The sequence below is a fragment of the Sander lucioperca genome, chromosome 12 (genome assembly GCF_008315115.2).
Source record: "Sander lucioperca isolate FBNREF2018 chromosome 12, SLUC_FBN_1.2, whole genome shotgun sequence".
NCBI classification, from domain to species: Eukaryota; Metazoa; Chordata; class Actinopteri; order Perciformes; family Percidae; genus Sander; species Sander lucioperca.
In genome coordinates, this window is record NC_050184.1 from 10,851,759 (window position 1) to 10,874,631 (window position 22,873).

Here is a 22,873-nt window from a genome sequence, read left to right on the forward strand (position 1 = left end):
GTGTTTCTACTGATACAAAGCTTAATGCTAAATCTGTGAAGTATCCCTTTAACATTAGCAGCTGTAGATACAATGGCTGAACAAAGAAAATGCAAACATACTAACACTCAAGCTAACGGCAAACACTGTGGCACATAAGTCCAAGTCAAACATTATTTGCTGCTGCTTGAAGGGGAAATGTTGATACTTTAAGTTGATAAATAGTAACACAAATCTTCAGTTAAAAGTTAGTTAGTCAATGTAAGTTGAACAAAATGTAACCTTAAGGAAACTTGTCTTCAGTTTGTAAATACAAAAGTAAGGATATTATGGAAATACAGTTTGTTATGCTGATTGTGCTTTCAGAAAGCATCAAAAGGATTTATTAACATATTACTACATGTGGTTCAAAAAGCTGTACACAAATCAGAAATGTTACATTCGTCAACAGGCAACACTTCAATCACTTGAAACTCTATAGGATCACATTTCCTGTGCTCCCTGAAGTAAAAGGATGTCATTTTGTTGCATGTTGTCAAACCTTAGCCTTAATGTCCCACAATGTTAATCCTTTAAATTTACAAAACAGTTGATGTCATCGGAGAGGTCGGTCTTCGACGGGTAGATGACTTTCAGGTTGCCGTCCTGGTTCACTGTGCGGACCTGCTGAACGATCAGTTGGCTGGAGGTCTTACTGCTGGCCGCCGGCTCTTGTGGGCCTACCCCTTCCCCGTCTGACCCTGATTCTCCGCCGTGAACTTGTTCAACTCTGCCATTTTCTGTGGTGCAACAGGAAATGCACTTCAAATGGGCGATTTGTTGTTGCATTTATGAGATGGACTTGAACAGATTGTGTAAAACTGCAGACACATTTTTTTTTTTTTTTTTTAGATAGCTTGTGTTTTTATTTGATGCATTTCTTTAAAAAAATGAGAAACGCCTGAAGTTTCTGAGGTATATACTCATAAACACTAACAAAAACAAGGTCAAATAAACCCGAAAGAGGGAGGTAGTGCACCTAAAGACACAAGATGTGTCCCAAATCCATACTATATACTAATTATATGCAGTATGGACTACATGCTAATCGTTGTTGTGTTATAGCAGTTAGTATAGGAAAAAAAGGGCCTAAACATTAATGTCAGTCCATATGTTCAAAATTTTTGTCCAGATGGCACAGTTTCATGAAGATACCTTTGGAACTTCATGATCAACTTTAGGATCAATTTGAATGTTTGTAGCAATCTAAAAGTGAAGTTTCTTGTAGAGCCTCCATCAGGCCAAAATTGCTACTTGTCCACAGGAAATATTTAGTTATTATTATTCATTTTTGAGTTTGATTAATCATCATTTAAAATTTCCTCATTCCTCATTATTTAGTGTTTCCTGTGACAGGACAGCACACCCACCAGTAAATCGCATACATAATTAACGGTGCCTGAACCGAATTGTTACATACCAGTGTTGAATCCTCTACAGTAAAATACAGACAAACTTTACACCGTTTAGCGTTAGCTGTCAGCATTTTAACCGTGTTTAATCCAGCTACTAGCTAGCGGTAGGCTAACGTTAGCTGCTGTTGAGTGTAGTGTTCTAGCTAGCGGTAGGCTAACGTTAGCTGCTGTTGAGTATAGTGTTAACTAGCGTCACATACAGTGGTGTTTGTGTTTCCTGTAATGTCTGTTTCAGAGCATCAGAGAGAAGCGCAGACATATCAGTGGCACCAGATTTTCGTCTGTATGCAAACGTCAATATAGAATGGATTAATCTGCGTTAATTTTTTTAACGCATTATTTTTTCTCAGATTAATTAATCGAAATGAACGCGTTATTTTGACAGCCGTAATTGTAAATAATCCTTTTAATAGGGTAAGAAGAGATTTGCTTTTGGCTGTATTCCAATCAGAAAGAAGTTATTTGTCTCTAAAACAGTATCAAATCAATATGCACAAACTTTTCTTGGGAAACTGCCTTGGAGAACTGAATTGATAAGACCTGGTAAACTTTCCTCTATAACTCCACTGTAATTAATTACATAAATTATTTAAAATATTCAACTTTAACTATATCTGTGTACTCTGTGCCTCTGTGTTAGATATTTGAGTAACTATGGAGAGCTAAGAAAGTCTCCATAACAATATCAATGTGAAATTTATCGAGCACAAACCTTTCCAAGAGCTTTCCTCTAGAGCCACAAATCATACATAAAGTTACCTTAAAACTATTGATTAATCCATATTATCAAAAGTGACAGAGCATCCAACTCATGGTGGTGTCTTTTAGTTTTCACATAAATAGTGATGACAAAGGTCCAGGCTTGGACCCAGACTCATTTAGAGAAAGATAATGTTATAACCAATAGAAGCAATGGCCAAAACTATGAAAATAAAATCCCAGTTGTAATTAACTTGACTCATTCGTTCTTGACAGAGAAAAGAGGAAAAGTGAATCTTACTACAATACTAGCAATTATGATAACCTGGAAGAAAACAGACATAATAACATAATAATCAAGATCAAGAGAGCATTTTCCTTTTATCACGTATGGCTACCAATTACAACTACCTGCAGAAATGCGGGCTTAAAGGAGAACTCCGGGCAATTTTTATGTTAATCTTGATCGCTATACTTTTTTGAGTACTGTCTATAGCAAAAACCACCAGCCCAATTGGTGCTAGCAACACGGAGCTTCTGTAGCTAATGCCCAGAGCTCCCGTTAGCTAAAACGGCAGTTATGGGGGCATAAGCTAAAGAGTGCCTTTGTGCCTCTTAACAAACTCAAAATGCTATTAAAATGTCTGTGCAACATGAACAGGGCCCTTACATGACAACAAGATGCGTTTAGCAACTTAGCCGTTGTTGAAATTCACATACCCTGTTTGCTGCTAGCTGCCGTCTGGGATGAGTGAGTGTGTTCAGCCCGGCTTCGGTAATAATCATAAATTTTTCGCGACGAAGGCTTGAACGGTCTTCTGGAAGCCATGCACCAGACCAGGCGCTCGTTGGATTGTTGTTGGCTGCGTGAAGCCAGGAGGGTGGGGAGGAAGCAGAGGCAGGGACGCCGGCCGGGCATGCCAGTCCGGCTAAGGAAACCACAACGATCGACACGGACAAGACTCCTACTCACCAATGCCAGATGGATTGCACACTAAATGGATATTTATGTTACAAATACACGCGGGACTGCAGCGTGATGATTATTACCGAAGCCTGGCTGAACACACTCACTCATCCCAGACGGCAGCTAGCAGCTAACAGGGTATGTGAATTTCAACAATGCTAAGTTGATAAACGTATCTTGTTGTCATGTAAGGGCCCTGTTCATGTTGCACAGACATTTTAATAGCATTTTGAGTCTGTTAAGAGGCACAAAGGCACTCTTTAGCTTATGCCCCCATAACTGCCGTTTTAGCTAACAGGAGCTCTGGGCATTAGCTACAGAAGCTCCATGTTGCTAGCACCAATTCGGCTCGTGGTTTTTGCTATAGACAGTACTCAAAAAAGTATAGCGATCAAGATGAACTTAAAAATTGCCCGGAGTTCTCCTTTAATAAGTATGTGATGCCTCATAATGTTTTAACAAGGCATTGGTTGAAACAAAATCCGACTAAAGCTGTGGTCCAACCAACATACTTACACTGCCCTCATGTGTTCAAACCATAGACTAACAATAGCATACCAAGTTATACAGATGTATTTTACAAAACTTTAATGGAAAGTGTTTTGGTATACAAGTTGTCTTCTATTTTGAAAATCATTATGTGTCTCAAACACAAAGGTTTTAACCAAAGCTTTCCTTCTTTGACTCCAGCCTGCACCTGGAGGTGGCTTACGTATGTATATGGATGTACAGTGCCTTGCGAAAGTATTCGGCCCCCTTGAACTTTTCGACCTTTTGCCACATTTCAGGCTTCAAACATAAAGATATAAAAATGTAATTTTTTGTGAAGAATCAACAAAAAGTGGGACACAATCATGAAGTGGAACGAAATTTATTGGATATTTCAAACTTTAACAAATAAAAAACTGAAAAATTGGGCGTGCAAAATTATTCGGCCCCCTTAAGTTAATACTTTGTAGCGCCACCTTTTGCTGCGATTACAGCTGTAAGTCGCTTGGGATATGTCTCTATCAGTTTTGCACATCGAGAGACTGAAATTTTTGCCCATTCCTCCTTGCAAAACAGCTCGAGCTCAGTGAGGTTGGATGGAGAGCGTTTGTGAACAGCAGTTTTCAGTTCTTTCCACAGATTCTCGATTGGATTCAGGTCTGGACTTTGACTTGGCCATTCTAACACCTGGATATGTTTATTTGTGAACCATTCCATTGTAGATTTTGCTTTATGTTTTGGATCATTGTCTTGTTGGAAGACAAATCTCCGTCCCAGTCTCAGGTCTTTTGCAGACTCCATCAGGTTTTCTTCCAGAATGGTCCTGTAATTGGCTCCATCCATCTTCCCATCAATTTTAACCATCTTCCCTGTCCCTGCTGAAGAAAAGCAGGCCCAAACCATGATGCTGCCACCACCATGTTTGACAGTGGGGATGGTGTGTTCAGGGTGATGAGCTGTGTTGCTTTTACGCCAAACATAACGTTTTGCATTGTTGCCAAAAAGTTCGATTTTGGTTTCATCTGACCAGAGCACCTTCTTCCACATGTTTGGTGTGTCTCCCAGGTGGCTTGTGGCAAACTTTAAATGACACTTTTTATGGATATCTTTAAGAAATGGCTTTCTTCTTGCCACTCTTCCATAAAGGCCAGATTTGTGCAGTATACGACTGATTGTTGTCCTATGGACAGAGTCTCCCACCTCAGCTGTAGATCTCTGCAGTTCACCCAGAGTGATCATGGGCCTCTTGGCTGCATCTCTGATCAGTCTTCTCCTTGTATGAGCTGAAAGTTTAGAGGGACGGCCGGGTCTTCGTAGATTTTCAGTGGTCTGATACTCCTTCCATTTCAATATTATCGCTTGCACAGTGCTCCTTGGGATGTTTAAAGCTTGGGAAATCTTTTTGTATCCAAATCCGGCTTTAAACTTCTCCACAACAGTATCTCGGACCTGCCTGGTGTGTTCCTTGTTCTTCATGATGCTCTCTGCGCTTTAAACGGACCTCTGAGACTATCACAGAGCAGGTGCATTTATACGGAGACTTGATTACACACAGGTGAATTCTATTTATCATCATTAGTCATTTAGGTCAACATTGGATCATTCAGAGATCCTCACTGAACTTCTGGAGAGTGTTTGCTGCACTGAAAGTAAAGGGGCTGAATAATTTTGCACGCCCAATTTTTCAGTTTTTTATTTGTTAAAGTTTGAAATATCCAATGCTGAGGAAGTATAAAATGCTGTTTAATTAATTGTCCTGCAGTAACACATTTTTCACAACCAGTCACTTAAATAGATTTATCTGATAAGAAAGAGGCCCCAGAGGCAGTGAGAATTGGATCAAGGTAGGTTCAAGCAGATAAATCATCAAGAAGGAAAAAAGTGTCAATTTATGATAACAATTTATGATAGAAATTAAGACATGACAGAGGCTTTGCTCAGAGTTTTCAAAGACTGGAATGTATTTGCTACACAGAGATTTATCAACTGCTTAAACAACTATCTTTGCAGTGATAAAGACAAATCCTAAAACTTACGCTCTATTAATCTAAACATTTTTAATAGGGTTTGATTGGTTCTTAATTTTAGAAACATTGTGCTGTGCTGAGGAAGTATAAAATGCTGTTTAATTAATTGTCTTGCAGTAACACATTTTTCACAACCAGTCACTTAAATAGATTTATCTGAAATATATTTTACCTGGGGTTTTTTGCAGAGCCTTCAATCACTCCAGGGGAGTAGGCTAACTATACTGAAATTACAGTAAGATCACAATCAACGTCAACATTGTCACTCAACTAGGCAAAAAAAAAAAAGATTTCCATTTGCCTATTTGTCGTACATCGAGACATCTTTTTTTTATCAGTTATACAGGTCCACAGAATATGTCACTAAAAACATTAACATCTTTTTCAGCCTTCAGGTCACAGTTAAAGAAGTTTTAATTTTGTCTTAAACCTTATGTTGGGATAATTCTGTTGATTGTAGTGTGTCAGACTCATAAGGCTTATATTTCAGGTTGCCTTATTTTTTTACTTTCTTCATTTATTAATTATTTTTTATACATCTATGTATTTTGTGTGAAATGGTTACCTGTTTGTTGTATTGCTTGTTTGCAGCTGAAGCAGCGGAAAAAGATAACCAGGAACTGTTTAGCCTACAGTCAACTGAGGTCATAGATGAAGGCAGAGGAAAGGGCAAAGAGGAAGTCAGCAGTGCAGCTTCCAACAGGTTGCCTGTGCAGGTTCTGTCATCAACCACTAAAGCAGGGCCCTGACAGCCCTCACATACATGACAGCTTTCCTGGGGTGCCAGGGAAGTACATCTACTGCCCCTCCAGAGTGTTCTCCCTCTACAAGGCACAGGGCATGGGGAAGGAGATGACCTGGGGGGAGTTCAAACTGTCGGACCTTTATGAGGCTTTATGAGTTTTGACAGTTCACCATGTGACATGTGAGCACTCTTTGGCATACCTGCAGTGTGGTAAGATCACGTTATCTTCGTGTGTGTGTGTGTATGGTGGATTAAAATTACAAACAAGCTCTCTTGTATTTTCATGTCACTTCAGCACTCATCTTAAAATCTTACTTTGTCTTTGGTCATGGTCACCTGCCTCTCAAAGCTAATTTTTTGTATTTGCTTCCAACTCTTCCTCCTCTTCTTGCCAGATGAAGGGCAGGTTATATCTGTCTATGGTGCTGATTATGGACGCTGCGACCAGAGCACATGCACCTACAAACGGCCTGCTTCTGAGATCCAAAAAACTGACTGCTCACGTCCCGCAAGCACAGTTTCTGACAGGTACAGTTGTCTTTGTCAACTTGTACTTCATGTTGAAAGCTGTCAAAATCATGGTATATTTAACTTTATAACTGCAGTACAGTGATAACTGCAAATTTGTGATGCCATCCACTTTTATAGGCTCCAGTGCACATTCAAGCCTGTATTCACTTACATGTCACCCTGCCTCCACAGCTGCGATGGGAAAAACAGCTGTATTATCAAAGCAAGCAACTCAGTATTTGGAGACCCCGTTCCCGGCACTTTCAAGTACCTGGAGGTGGCTTACGTATGTGTATGTAAGTAGCTGGAAGGCCAGTTTGCATAATTTCACTACTGAAGCCAGTCTGTGGACCAAATGTACAGAGGAAAACATGATGTGGAATACAGTATGGGGTGGGAAACAGCAGTGATGCAGAGTGTTATGAAACAATCCAATCACAATGGTTTTGTGGTATCATCTACTCTACTGGCTTGAACTCTGAGTTTATTCTGAAAGCAGTTACAAGCTTGGAGAACAAAGTGACACAAAGCGGGGTTCAGTTATATAATGTTCTAAAGATGTAATGACACACACAAGATTAGGCTATTCAGGGTTTTCCCTGCTATTATAAAGTTTAGGTGCAGCACCCGAGCCGTTTTGGGCCACACCTAAGCTGAATGAAAGAGTTTTCTCAGATCTAATGATTGTAGTTAGACTTCTTAAGAAATTTTAAAGCTTTTTGAGTTTTGTTATTCATTTGTGATCTGCCCTAGCTTTTCCAAATTTTTAGACACATATGGTTATAATAAGGGTTAAGATGTGAAGAAGAGACGCAGAAACTACACAAAAAATACACAAACAAAGAGTACAAAGAGACACAACACAACCCACAAAGTGTATTTTTGTTTACCGAAAAACATAACATTTTCTTGAGGAAGGACACCTAAACCCCCGCCAAATACACACCAAGTACGCACATCTAAGTCTTCTACAAAGCTAGGGAAAACACTGCTATTTTCATCTTCTAACATTCGCTGCATTTACTCTGATGACGTAAGTGTAGATAAGAAAAGTGCACCAGAGAAAAGGAGGATTGGATCAAGGAAGGTTAACACATAAATCATCAGGAAGAAAAACAGTGTGCCAATTTATGATAGCAATTTATGATAGCAATTAAAGCACGTTTTCACAGAATATAATGTAACAATTACAACACAGAGATTTATCAACTGCTTAAACAACTATCTTAGGAACGATAAAAACAAATCCTAAAATGTAGGCTCTATTAATGCAAAGGTTTGGGGTTAGATTGGTTCTTGATTTTAGAAACATTGTGCTGTGCTGATAAAGTGTGAAATGTTGTTCATTTAGCCTAACCATCCTTCAGTAACATATTTTGCACAACCAGTCACTTAAATAGATTTATCTGAAATATAATTTATCTGGTTTTTTTTGCAGATCCTTCCATCACTCCAGAGTAGGCTAAATGTACCCTACTGAAATTACAATAAGATCACAATAAACATGTATTAAATAAAATACTTTTAAATAGCATGTGTCTCGTCAGTTTGTGATTAGGTTTTATTATTTTTTGCTTTTGTGCTAATTATTTTTTAACAAGAATCTAAAGAAATATGCACAAGCAAAGCTCCACTGCAGTGACTCCAAGTGTTATATAGATCTTCCAGGAAGTCCAGAGACAAAAAAAAAAATAACAATAGGGGCTTTACAGTGTTCCAGGAAGTCCACAGAAAAAACAAAAGTTTACAGGAACCTAAAACAAGTTACTGTAAATAAAACCAACTGGGAAAACCTGTTACTGCAAGTCTAAAAGATGAACAAACTGAGAACTGTCATACGCTGCTGTGATGAGCGTAGCATCATACATTAGGAAGACTAGTCACACAAGCACATGAGCTTAAAAAAATGGGACTAAACTCCTCAGTCCACATCTCAAAACTGTCCTTCAAGAAAATGTGAGAAATGAGAGAGAGAGAGGATTGGTGTATTTGTTATGGAAAAACCTGAACAGGTGGATGACTGCAACATCACCACAAGTAATGGACTTTGTATACCCTTCTAATGAGTTTTGCAATGCTGTCATATAATTTGTTCTGGGATTTTTGCATGTCGCACCCATGGTCCCACCTCATGATATTTCCGTAATGTGAGTCAGCATACTGATAAACCAATTGCGCAAGATCAAGCTATTGTATTGTAGGCCTACATAAGGCAAAGGCAGTTCTTGATCCAGCATAACAGCCTACAGGTGTGTCTCTTCCAGCCAGAATCTGTCTTACTGTTCACCTCAGACCGGATCTTCTAAAACCATGTTCCGCTTCAGACTCAGCACCACACTGTGTAAGTAGCCTGCAACTGACAACTAGAACTCAATATGTGGCATAGATAGTAAAATTAAGTTATATGGGTGTTAATGTAAAATTAGGAATTAAGTTTGATTTCTGCTGTCTTGCTGAAGAAGCTAAAGTTTTAATATAGGCTATGTGATTGGAGTTTCAGGGTGCTGGGTAGGGTAAGACAGTAGGCTACATCCTTGTCCATTTGCCATAATACCATACCAATAGGCTACGTCCCCGAAACAAAGAGGCCGATTCGCAACATAACTTCTGTTTGGCGCAAAATGGTCAGTGGTGGATGAAGTATTCAGATCCAATGCTTAAGTAAAAGTACTAATACCACTATAGGTGCTTTCCGACCGGATAGTACTTGTACTTTTTAGAGGAAAAGTACACTTCTAAGCAGTTCTAAGAACTACTCTCCCCCAAAATCTTTTTTCCGTTTGCATTCCCACTGGCCAAGTGGCCATAGGGACTGGTAGGAGGGGTAAGGGAGTGACGCAAGCACGGCAACGGTCTTTATAGCATCGTCACTAGACCTTAGCGCCACATACAACAACAACAAATTATGCTAATACTTGTGCACTTTTCTAACACTAACTAACTTATATTAAATGCACGTCCATTCTCGTAGTAATTCAAGTAATGTTTTGCTCAACACAGACGGGGCTTTATTATACTCTTAACATACCCCGCCTCTGCCGGCTGCGCTATGGACGTGTGTGTGTGTGTGTGTGTGTGTGTGTGTGACGGCCGGTGACACGTTTGTGGAGTTTAACTCCAAAAGACAGTTAACCACAAGTTCCCGTTAATCTTATGATGGACATGTGTTGTGATATTTAAACAAACGAACTGTCAACGGCGACATAAAAGCCTCTTATTTACGAGAGCGGTCTGCGAGACCTCCAGCTTACCTCGAGGTGTCTGAGCAAGACTGGCTGAGCGACGAGCTAGAAGCCGGGGCAGGCGCTTGCTGGCTGTCGCCTCACTTGATGGAGCTCCTGAACTCCGAAAACTTTGAAGCAAATTGTCAATTCGGCATCAATTTTCGCAAGACTGCCTATATTCGAAATCTAAACAGTTAATTTCTCGCCTAAAACGTTGTCAGAAGTGAATTTAATGATGAATAAGATGGTGAAAATTGTTAAAAATGTCCCGTTGTTGCTCTGTCTGCAAGTTTACGAGTTGGCAGTGGGCGTGACTTATAAGTTCGACCAATCAAGTACACCTAGGAAAAGGGAAATGGGAAAAGACCCTGCTCTGAAGCAGGAGCTAAAAAAGTATGCTACTGAGGCCAGAGGAACTTAAAAATCCCCAAATATTTCCTGTCGGAACACGACGAAAAAAGTGTTCTAGGAACGTTTAGTTCTAAGAACTGCAAAAATCCCTCCGGTCGGAAAGCCCCTAATGTAAAAATATTCTGTTATAAGTAAAAGTCCTGCAGTGAAAATGTTACTTAAAGTGGACATATTATGCTTTTTTGTATTTTCTGTCATATCTACAATGTTATAATGTTGGATTTTCATGTTAAACATGGCTCAAATAATGAGGTAAACATATTTTAGATAAATCCCCATGAGCTAAAACATTTAGATTTCCAACTCTTCTGAACGCTCCGGTTTTAATATTTTTCCTACTCTCGGCTGATCCAGGTAGGCAGGACTGGAGTGGTGTTTTTTTTTAAGCCACTGCAGTGTTAACATTGTTACATGTAACTACATGCTAACGGTAGTAAAATGTAATCTTGGCTGCCAGTGTTGTTAAATTCTCCAATTCAGAGTCACAGTTTACAAAGTATTTGGTTTAAAAGCCTTTATCTGCGATTATTGACTGTAGAAGGTGCTGCTTATATCCTATTAGTGTCCACTGCTAACTATAGCAGCTACATGGCAGTAAACAATGACATTTGGGCTGCCAATGTTGTTAAATGCGCTCCAATTCTTGGTTGCATTACTGTCGAAACTTGTCCGATTGGGTAGTGTTTGGTTCAGAAGCCTTCATCTGCGATTTTTGACGGTAGAAAGTGCTGCTTTGTTCCATTACAAACTAACATTAGCATACTGCTAACTATTAAGTAGCTGCATGCTAACGCGACATAATCTTGGCAGCCAAACCTGGTAATTTCTCCCCAAATTCCAGTCACTTTATCTCTGGGATATGTCCGGTTGTGTAATATTTGGTTTAGAAGCCTTAATTGGTGATTTTTCACAGTACAAAGTCCTGCTATAGAGAGCTGAAGTCACGCCCTTCTACTTCCGGCCAATGGGACCTATCTTTCGAAAAAATATGAACGAGAGTCAATGGAGAGATAATAATTATTTTTTTGTCCCGTTTGAATTGAGCCATGGATTACAAATATGATGTTCGTCAATTTAAAAGATAATTTTTCAACCGAAGAAAGTCTCACTTAGTTGTTAAACTGTTGAAGTATAAGACTGTGAAAATACGTAATTAGAAAGACTACACACTTCAAAGTCGCATGGATGATGTCTCGCTGAAGCTACGATGTCTGTGTGTATCGTACTGGGGCTGTAACGTGGATCTTGCTTGTTCTTTTGCTTATCTGCTGAAAACACTTCACTGGGTAAAACACATCAGGTAAGATAACGTTACATGTGTTGTGGAACAGAGCTAAGCTAGCTAGCTAGCGAGCAAGTTGAGCATCAAGCTAGGTGACGTAAATTGTGTGAGACGAGAGATGTAGTTCACTGAGCAGTTTCACACAAAAGTGGTCATATGACAAACCTATGGCTAACTGAGACTTTCTTCGGCTGAAAGATTTTTTTTTAAATTGATGAACATCATATTTGTAATCCATGGCTCAATTCAAACAGGATAAAAAAATAAGTTGCCTCTCCCCGTTCACTACCGTTCATATTTTATCCAAATTAAGGTCCCATAAGGTCCACCGGAAGGGGCGTGACTTCGGCTCTCTATATACTCGTTGCAGACTGTAGCTCCAGCTGATACTAGCTAGCTAGTGAAACAAAACTGGAGCGCACTGGAGAGTCCAAGAAACACTCAGCCAATCAGAGCAGACTTGGCTTTTTCGGGAGGAGGGATTAAAGAGACAGGCCCTATATAGATAGATAGACCCTATATAGGGTGAATGCAGGTGCAGCAGCCACAAATAAAGTGTTTTCTTTTAACATTAAAGCATGTTAACATGTTATAGTACAAACACAAAATGCAAGTTTTATCCTGAAAATATATAAAATAAAATAGTTGCCCTTTAAGTAACTGGATGTCATGAAAATGTACTTAAAGTATTAAAAGTAACAGGACTCAATGCAGAAAAATCCTTACATTTTAGAAACTGGAAACGATCACAACAGTTCTGTCAATCCACTAAATGTTTAATTTGCTAATCATTTCAGCTGTAGGACTATTTGAAGGCATATAAATTGTCAGAGTAATTTATAATATAACATTGTATTTTATGACCTACATATGTTTTGTGTGAATAAATCTTAATTTGTTAAGTAACTAGTAACTAAAACTGTCAGATTAATGTAGTTGAGTACAATATTTCTCTCTGAAATGTAGCGGAGTAGAAGTAGAAATTTGCATGAAAAGACTCAAGTAAAGTGCAAGTACCTCAAATTTGTACTTAAGTGGGCCTACACAGTGGTGTAGTCTACGTGATACGCAGGTATACGCAGTATACCCACTAAGAAATTTCCAGGATTTCCATATACCCACTTAAAAATGTGCAATGATACGCAACAACATAGTTTTGTGACAGAACTTTCACTTCAGATATTTGTATTCACAAATACAGGGTTGAGTTATGTGGCAGCAAACTAAACTAACACTGCAGAACATGCAGAGAGACATTTCTCATCTTTCATCGACCCGCTCCTCACTGAGCACAGTGTGTGGTGTGTGCGTAGCGACCGGGCCCAAATGCTCTGCCTACACTAACGCCAGTATCCTCCCTTCAACACACAAAGGCCCATTCTGAGCCAGGAAAAAAAAGTGGTACAGTATACCCACTATTAGACTACACCACTGGGCCTACAGTACTTGAGTAAATTTACTTAGTTACATTCCACCATTGAATATGGTAGGTTATTTGCTGTGGAAATGTTCTTCCCATTGATTTGAGCTATTTGTGACCAATGTGCATGGGACAGGGGTTTAGGACAAAGCACAATAAAAAAGAATAGTTTTTTAGAGAGAGACTTTGTAACTTTTGCTTATGTTGACTTGCACAGTTTGACATTGATGTTTCTTTTCCAGTGCTGGCAGCAGCATGTTCGCTCATGACAGCAGGTAAATTATTGGAGTGAATGTAATAATGATGATGCTTGCATTTATTTTCTGCATACAGTATGTGGCTTAAACACACTTTAACTTATTCTTTCGTTTCTATTATTTTAGTTGTCTCCACAGAGAGAGCTATCACTTGTGGCAGCGACGGGAATGTCCAGCACCTGAGCTGTGGTATGACTGAACTCTCTTAAGTCTTTGTGTCCACTGTGAGTGGTACATTTAGGTTTGAAGGCCTTAATAAACTGAATCAACCAGTATTGAGGCATTAAAACATGTTGGGCTTTAGTAATCAGAAAATATAATGTGGCAGTGAGAAACACAAAATACTTTAGCCCACTACGAACAGTATCGGCTGAGACTGTAAACGTTTTAGGCTCAGTCAATATGACAAATAATAATATGTTATTGACATACAAATATAATGAAGTTGTTGAAGCCATTATACAACTTTTCTTGTTTCCTCATTTCTCCCTTGCTGTGTAACAGATGACGGGGTGATCAGTGTGCAGACAGCACTGTATGGACGTGCAGACGCTGTGACCTGCAGTGAGGGAAGACCTCCGGCACAGCTCGCCAATACACACTGCTCTCAAGCGGGGACAGTGGACGTCGTCAAGAAAAGGTACACATTACATGTACAATCACAGAATAAAATACTCTTTTTTATTATTATTACATGAATTCTAAATGGGACACTCTCTCCTAATTAGGTCAATGATTAAATGTCACTGACCTTTCAAAAATGCATGCATCATTCAAATCATTTACATGAAATGAATTAAATGTATTACTTTGATGAGCTAGCCCAAACAGGAAAGTGTGTTAAAAGTTAAAAGTTGTGCTAAAAACATGCTTGTAATGTGTTTCCTACAGGTGTGATGGCAAGAGGGAGTGTGAACTAAACATCAACGTTTTTTATACCTCTGATCCCTGCTATGGCACCTACAAATACCTGGAAACCACCTACACCTGCCTCCCAGCAAGTGAGTCACACTGTCACATGTCTGCATGAAAAAAAGAAGCTACAGGTTTTATAGAGTAATGTGATTCCTTCATGTTACTTTGACAGTTCACCTTGTTGCCTGTGAGGGCTCTTTGGCGCAACTCCAGTGTGGTAATATTTATTTTTATATTTTGCATTTATGGTGGATTCATGTGATAAACATAATTACATTTTCAATGCATCAGACCTCTAAATCTTCACTACATTGTTGTCTTCTCCACCTTGCCAGTTGTACTAATTGTTTTTCCTTTTGTTTGACAGATCAAGGACAGGTTATATTTGTGTATGGTGCCGACTATGGACGTCGTGACCAGACCACCTGCATTTACCAACGGCCTCCCAATCAAGTTCAAAATATCTACTGCTCAAGCCCCACAGGCAAAGTTGCTGACAGGTACAGCTGCATAACCTTTACTGAATATATTAATACAAATGAAGACTTCAACAAACTATTTCCTATTGGCACAGATCGCTCGGTTATGTTGTAACCTTGGTTCTCTGAGTGAAGAGACTATCTCTCCAGCCGCTCGGAGACGGTTCCGATCAAATTATCAGTAATTCCACACCAGCACAGGTGCTTTATAGGGCGTGGCCGGGCAAGCCGGTGTGTCTTAAAGAAGTATCCACGTATCGGACCACAGGGGGATCATCCCCGTAGATATGGAATATGTAACGGTGGAGAGAGAGTCTCGATACGATAGAGAAAGATAAGTCCAAATGAATTGGAATTCTTGCTAGGTTACCTCAGTCAGTTAGAAAGTAAAATTGACAAAAAATAAAAGAAGGGAGGCATTTCACATGCACAAATCATTCAGGGCCTAAAAAAATACATCTGGTGTTTGTCTTTCAAAGTATGGGGCATGCAGACCAGTGAAGCATTGTAGATGGAACTGCAATCTGCAAAAATGATGACCTCTATGACAAAGTCTGAAGTCATGCGTGCATGGCAATTTTCTTTGCTAATAGACAGGCTGAGATTTTATAACATAAAGAAAATCACCACCTTAATAACGCAGATCAGATTTCATATGCTCCATTGCTCCATTGTTCAAAGCCTGTTTTCACTCATGTCACTTTGCATCCACAGCTGTAATGGAAAAAACAGCTGTACCATCGCAGCGAGCAACTCTGTGTTTGGAGACCCCTGCGTCGGCACCTACAAGTATCTGGAGGTGGCTTACACATGTGATTGTAAGTATCTTAAAAGTCCATTTGGCTGTTCACTCTGGGACAGCCACAAAAAAAACTCACAGCGACGATAAAAATTTAAATTAAATTAAATTGTCTTTAATATTTCCTGTTCTTTTGCAGATCCTGGGACCTCTCTGCTTCCATAGAGTTTACCTATGTAAGCACACTGACATTTCAGTCGTATCACAATAAACATGCATTCAATTAAATACATTTGTCAGTTTGTTCATTGGCTAGAGAAATGTAAAACATAACCGCAGAATCCTGTTCCAGATACAGAACTATACTAAAAAAACAATATGGAATAGTTTGACCCATAATGGTTGTTAAGAAGTTGAACTTTTGAGAGCGAAAAAATCCTCTGCTGCACAGGATACAGTTTATGTTCCCACATCGTTTGGTTAGGTAACATTAGTCTCGCACTGCCAGACCTATCTACACAGCACTTTGGAGCAGCGTCTGGCAGAGGTGTGGACTCGAGTCATGTGACTTGGACTCGAGTCAGACTCGAGTCATGAATTTGATGACTTCAGACTCTACTCGACAAAATGTTCAAAGACTTGCAACTCGACTTGGACTTTAACATCAATGACTCGTGACTTCACTTGGACTTGCACCTTTTGACTCGAGAAGACTTGCTACTTCCCATGAAAACTGGGGAAGAAAATGTTCACACGGCCGCGCCGCTCTGTTTATCTGCATCTGTGAAAAAAATGTGCACCACCTGTATGCATGCAGAGAGCACGCGCGCTGCCTGCACGACATCCAATCACTGTAGTCCCACGTTGTTTTGATTCGACAGCATCTAAGCAGGCACATTGCAAGACAACCAATGAAGCACAAGCAACAACGAGCCAGTTGGCAAAATGATACCGAAGATAGTTTTGTTTGGCTATAACAATTACGAGGTAGTCGACAAAAAAAGAGTTGCAATTTGCAAAACATGCGGGTCGAAGATTACAGACGGAGCTGCCACAACGTCCAACTTTGTTCGACACCTTAAGTTGCACAAAGAAAGGTAAGTTTTGAACGAATGCTAAGCACCTTATCGGATGTATGTACCGTAACATACTAGCTGCTGCATATTTACTGTATCAACGACACAGTAAACGCACGTCTCCCTTGCTGGTTCATGCTTACAAAAATAGGGATTTTTGAACCCTGATTATATGAGGTACATGAGTGTAGCACACTCAGATGGAAAACCTCGCCAACATCATGTCAACGTCCGTTTTAAAGTAACGTTACCATAACACAGTCACAGTAGATCCACCATTAGCCTTCCCTTTTCATATCAGGGGTTGTATTCGCTATAACTACCGCCTCGCTATACATTATCCCGCTTATTACATGGCTACCTATCAAATAAATCATTACTTTGACACAAAATATTGATTTAAAAAGGAGTTTATTGATTTAAAAACGATTGTATTGCTTCCGCTAAACCGAACTGCGTCCATAGCAACGCTCTGTTTTTCATGGCAACGGTCCGTTATACTTCGCAGCGGTCTGTTATCAAGAAATAACAGGCTGCATTCTACATTGGAATTCAACCAAGCCATGTAATAAAATAAAATAATAACGATTATAGTAGTAATGTTCAGAGATGCAATAGATTATTATAGTGCAGTTCTTAACTAATGGGAATATTGTTTAGCTTATTTTTGGTTTAATTTGGTTTACTTTAATTATTTAATTTATTCAATTATTTTGTTTTGCTATACTTTTCATGCCAACTTGCCATGGCCCCCCTAGCACTCCCTCGCAGCACCCAGGGGTCCCCGTCCCCACTTTGAAAACCACTGCTATAAAGCATATGACTTCAGTTTCTTGAGAGAAAGGGCTTTCTTATGACTTTTGAAGCAGTGAAAATATTCTTAATATTGCATACACTGAAACTGAAATGGTAGGACTTTGGACTCGACTTGAGACTTGTTGGCTTTGACTTGTGACTCGACTCGGGACTTGCCTCATCTTTGACTCGACTTGACTCGGGACTCGAGGGCAAAGACTTGAGACTTACTTGTGACTTACAATGACTTTGTCCCACCTCTGGCGTCTGGCGCATCCACACAGCATTCTGGGATAGGAGAAAAACATGCTCTGGTTTATTGGAATTTCTTTAAACCAATCACAATTGTCACAATGGTGCCGCTGCAAAACAGCCTCAGGAAGGAACTTGTTTTTGGTAGAACATGTGTACGTTCAAAGGTTGTTTTGAGGAGCAGTTAACCATAGTCCTCAAATACTGACATCTGGCCAAATAGGGATATCACGCAGAATTTCCGGCAGCACCTGAACAATCCCGGAAGTAAAACGTTGTTGATATGTAGGTTAACATTAGCAGCTGTAGATACAATGGCTGAACAAAGAAAACACAAATCTACAGACACTCAAGCTACACAGCAAACACTGTTTGGCATATGCAGTAAAATGTATGAAAACAGGATTACATTTTATTAAGTATTAACGAAAAATGTCAATACTTAAAGTTTATAAATAGTAACACAAATCCTCAGGTCCAAGTTAATAAAGTCAATGTAAGTTGAACAAAATAAAGTTTACCTTAGGAAATATTATGGACATACAGTCTGTTATGCTGATCGTGCTTTCAGAAAGCATCAAAAGGATTTATTAACATTACTACATGTGGTTCAAAAAGCTGTACATAAATCAGAAATGTTACATTCGTCAACAGGCAACACTTCAGTCACATGAAGTTCTATAGGATCACATTTCCTGTGCTCCCTGAAGTAAAAGGATGTCATTTTGTTGCATGTTGTCAAACCTTAGCCTTAATGTCCCACAATGTTAATCTGTTACAATGACTTCATGGAGCGTGTGAATGAGTGTAAACCTCAGGTTGTCCACAGCAACGACTACCAAATAACTGTCAAGTTGCTGATGTCATCGGTGAGGTCGGTCTTCGACGGGTAGACGACCTTCAGGTTGCCGTCCTGGTCCACTGTGCGGACCTGCTGAACGATCAGTTGGCTGGAGGTCTCACTGCTGGCCGCCGGCTCTTGTGGGCCTTCCCCTTCCCCGTCTGATCCCGCCTCCTCCCGATTCTCTGCCGTGAACTTGTTCAACTTTGCCATTTTCTGTGGTGAAACAGGCACTGCACTTCAAATGGGTGCTTTGTTGTTGCATTTATGAGATGGACTTAAGCAGATTGTGTAAAACTGAACACACATTTTTTTTTTAGTTTGTTTCTGGATTTTCTTTGATGCATTTCATTAAAAAATGAGAAATGCCTGAAGTTTCTTAGGTTTAGATAAATAAATAAAAAAAGGTCAAATAAACCCAAAACGGCTTGGGACAGAGAGAGGTAGTGAACCTAACGACACAAGATGTGTCCCAAATCCATAAACCATACTATATACTAATTCTATGCAGAATCAACAACATGCTAATTGTTATAGCAGTTAGTATAGTAAAAAAGGGCCCAAACAATGTCAGTCCATATGTTCAAAACTTTTGTCCAGATGGCACAGTTTCATGAAGATACCTTTGGAACTTCATGATCAAGTTTTGGATGAATATGAATGTTTTTAGCGACCTAAAAGTAAAGTTTCTTCTAGAGCCTCCATCAGGCCAAAATTGCTACTTGTCGACAGGAAATATTAGAGGGAGGAGGAGTTTTCCTCTAGAGCCACAAATCATACATAAAGTTACCTTAAAACTATTGATTAATCCATATTATCTACAAGTGACAAAGCATCTAACTCATGGTGGTGTCTTTTAGTTTTCACATAAAAAGTGATGACAAAGGTCCAGGCTTGGACCCAGACTCATTTGGAGAAAGATAACGATGTTATAAGCAATACTTTATTTCCTTTTTCATTTCATTCTATTTTAATAATGTTAATTTGTATTTTTATTTTTAACCAAAAGCCCTACAAGTGTCATGAATTAGCTTCAGCTAAAAACAGTATGATACATACATCAGATGACTGTTTGGGCTTATCTATGTTTTTTGTATCTGTCCCTACTTAAATAAACTATAATACTACTACTACTACTACTACTACTACTACTACTACTACTACTACTAATAATAATAATAATAATAATAATAATAATAGAAGCAATTGCCAAAACTATGAAAATTAAATCGAAGTTTTATTAAACTTGACTCATTCGTTCTTGACAGAGAAAAGAGAGGAAAAGTGAATCTTAATACAATACGAGCGTCCATAACATCTTTACAGGTCTGCAGGCTGGCTGCACTCGTCACCTCCACGAACAACTCTTTGGTAGACTTCTTGGTCTGTAAAGTACAATCAGCTGATCATGTTATTATTTCTATTATACAGTGAGAAGACAGAGACAAACTGTGGGACCATGTGGCATGTCAGATGTGTTACTGGGCTCAGCTTTCTCCGTTGACATAATTTCCACCATATGCCAGTATTAAATATGAAATTCTCTCTTATGGGAGGACACAATTATGATAACCAGGAAGAAAACAGATACACACACCTTGGTTTTCTCACTGTTGGTAATAGGTGGGAATGAGATCACATGTCCCTCTTGTAGGGCTTAAGCAAATGTAATAAATGCCAACGGGGTGATATTCTTTCAATAAAAATGATAACATTCAACTCTGTCGGGGCTGTCAGCTGTCACACACAGTGAAGAAGATTTGGTGTGTGACACTGAGCTGGTCAAGCAGTTGATTGATCTTCCTGACTGGTCTATATTAAACTTGCAGAAAGTCATGTAGGACTTTACTAAAGCACACTGTGATGCATTAACCACAGATAAAAAAAAGAAACATTAGTGGTTTAGTTGATGTTACAAGTCAGTCATGTCTGCCATAATCAAGATCAACAGAGCATCTTCCTTCCTCGTTTTAGTTGAAACAAAATCCGACTAAAGCTTTGGTCCAACCAACATACTTACACTGCCCTCATGTGTTCAAATCCCAAGTTATACAGATGTATTTTACAAAACTTTAATGGAAAGTGTTTTGGTATACAAGTTGTCTTCTATTTTGAAAATCATTATGTGTCTCAAACACAAAGGTTTTAACCAAAGCTTTCCTTCCTCGACTTCAGCCTGCACCTGGAGGTGGCTTACGTACGTATGTGGATGTACGTAGCTGGAAGGCTAGTTTGCACTCTTTCACCCTACTGAAGCTAGTCTGTGTTCCAAATTTGCAGGGGAAAAGATGATGTGGAATACAGTGCACGGAGGGAAAAAGCAGTGATGCAGAGTTTTATGAAACAATCCAATCACAATTGTTTTGTGGTTGCTATCATTCACTGGTTTGACCTCTGTGAGTTGATTCTGAAAGCAGTTACAAGCTTGGAGAACTAAACTAAATCAACATGTATTAAATAAAAATGCATTTAATCAGTCAGCTTGTGATTAGGTTTTTAATATGTTTGCTATGTTTATTTAACAAAAGTCTAAAGAAATGTGCACGAGCAAAGCTCCACCACAGTGAGTGTGTCTGATGTTATTTGGATCTTCCAGGAAGTCCAGAGACAAAAAACAACAAGAATGAGACCCAGGAACCAGGTAAACCTGTTAGCCCTACTCTAAGTCTTAAAGATGAAAAAACTGAGAACTGTTTGTACTGTGAGGAGCGTGGAGACGTGCATTAGAAAGACTATAGTAACACAAGAACATGACCAAAAAAATGGGACAAAAGTTTACATCTCAAAACAGAAAGCTCTCCTCAGGAAAAAATGAATTAAAAGCTTTATGTCATTTATTACAGATACATGAAATTAACAGTGCCCCTCCCAGCGGTGTTTAAATAATACTATATTGCACACATCCACATATAAATAACATAAGACAAACAACAACATGTATCATTAAACAAATGCAGTTAATTACTAACTCTTAACCAGTGTTGGGAGTAACGCGTTACAAAAGTAACGCAATTACAGTAATGTATTCCTTTTTGCTGTAACGCAGTAATATAATGCATTACTAATTAAATTTCGGTAATATTATACTCATTACAATCTCAGTAACGCGAGTTACAATGCATTTTAACGCAACATTTAGTGGTGCACCGCGACACATTTCTTCACAGGAAAAAAAAAAAGCCGTATTATTTTCCGCACGCACAGACACACACACAAACGCACACGGTGGATGCAGGAAAAAACGCAGATGAGACGTACAGGATGACCTAAATTGAGGACAGCTACGTTATTGTAAGTGCAATAATAAGTTAAAGTCCAATAAGTACTTTATTAAACCGAATGTGTGTCCCAGGCCAACATAGGAAATTAACTAACAATGTAAAGATCAACAAGCCACTGACAATGACAGATATGTTCATATTTGATTCATCCAATAAATTATTTTGCGTCTTAAATCCACCAGCCTTTTTCATCACAACATTTGCAGCATCCTGAGCCTTTTTGGTAAGGGTCCTAGAAAATCTCAGCCCAGAGTAATTAATTAATAGTAATAAGTATTATTCTCCCCAAAACAAGTTTCCTTTTTATTTATTTTTTTATTTTTAAGAACTATACAAAAAACATTCATGTGTTATGGTGCGCATTCACCAGTGTTTTGTTGTTGTTGTGGTGCGCGTAGGCCACTCCTGATTTTGTCAGTCATCTCATCTCTTATATGCAGTGGCGTAATGAGCCAACACCGGGCCCCCCGAAACAGAGGCACTGAGGTCAGCCCCATGAACTCTAAAACCTTTTCTTAACACTTTAACAAAATATATTCTAACAGCTACCATGAATAGGACAGGATAGGATCATAGAGACACAGCAATTCCTGTTTTTCACCTTTATGACGCAAACAAAAAACTGGCTGGTAAAAAGGCTGGTGGTCAAAAAAGTTAACTTCATGCCCTGTATATCTGTATATATATATATATATATATATATATATATATATATATATATATATAAATATATATATTTTATATATATATATCATATATATATATATAATTAAACATATATATATTATATATATGTCTAATTTTATTTCATTTTCTATGACTTTTACTTCCTCAATCAAATTATATTATAATAATATTAAAAAACAACATAATTCTAAAACACATTAATAAAAACTGACATTGACACATTGCTTCCCCAACTTTATGAAAAAAACAACTAAATATAGAAATACATTTACTGAATTATTTATTATTACAATATTACACATTTACACATGTATTTACACTGTTACAGGGGACACTAGAGTGCA

The 22,873-nt window shown here is 38.7% G+C and overlaps 1 protein-coding gene across 1 annotated transcript in view; it reads left to right on the forward strand.

Moving 5' to 3' along the window:
- LOC116040917 overlaps nucleotides 1-15,885 on the forward strand; it is a 29,854-nt gene extending 13,969 nt beyond the window's left edge. Inside the window, exons 12-24 of the mRNA XM_036008070.1 lie at nucleotides 569-667; nucleotides 6,526-6,570; nucleotides 6,756-6,888; nucleotides 7,063-7,166; nucleotides 9,101-9,211; nucleotides 13,450-13,482; nucleotides 13,591-13,653; nucleotides 13,969-14,104; nucleotides 14,356-14,465; nucleotides 14,552-14,596; nucleotides 14,747-14,879; nucleotides 15,573-15,676; nucleotides 15,797-15,885. Coding sequence (XP_035863963.1) covers nucleotides 569-667; nucleotides 6,526-6,570; nucleotides 6,756-6,888; nucleotides 7,063-7,166; nucleotides 9,101-9,211; nucleotides 13,450-13,482; nucleotides 13,591-13,653; nucleotides 13,969-14,104; nucleotides 14,356-14,465; nucleotides 14,552-14,596; nucleotides 14,747-14,879; nucleotides 15,573-15,676; nucleotides 15,797-15,822 — 1,142 coding nt within the window. The 3' untranslated portion in view covers nucleotides 15,823-15,885. The remainder of the gene's footprint in view (nucleotides 1-568; nucleotides 668-6,525; nucleotides 6,571-6,755; nucleotides 6,889-7,062; nucleotides 7,167-9,100; nucleotides 9,212-13,449; nucleotides 13,483-13,590; nucleotides 13,654-13,968; nucleotides 14,105-14,355; nucleotides 14,466-14,551; nucleotides 14,597-14,746; nucleotides 14,880-15,572; nucleotides 15,677-15,796) is intronic.
- Nucleotides 15,886-22,873: the final 6,988 nt, after the last annotated feature.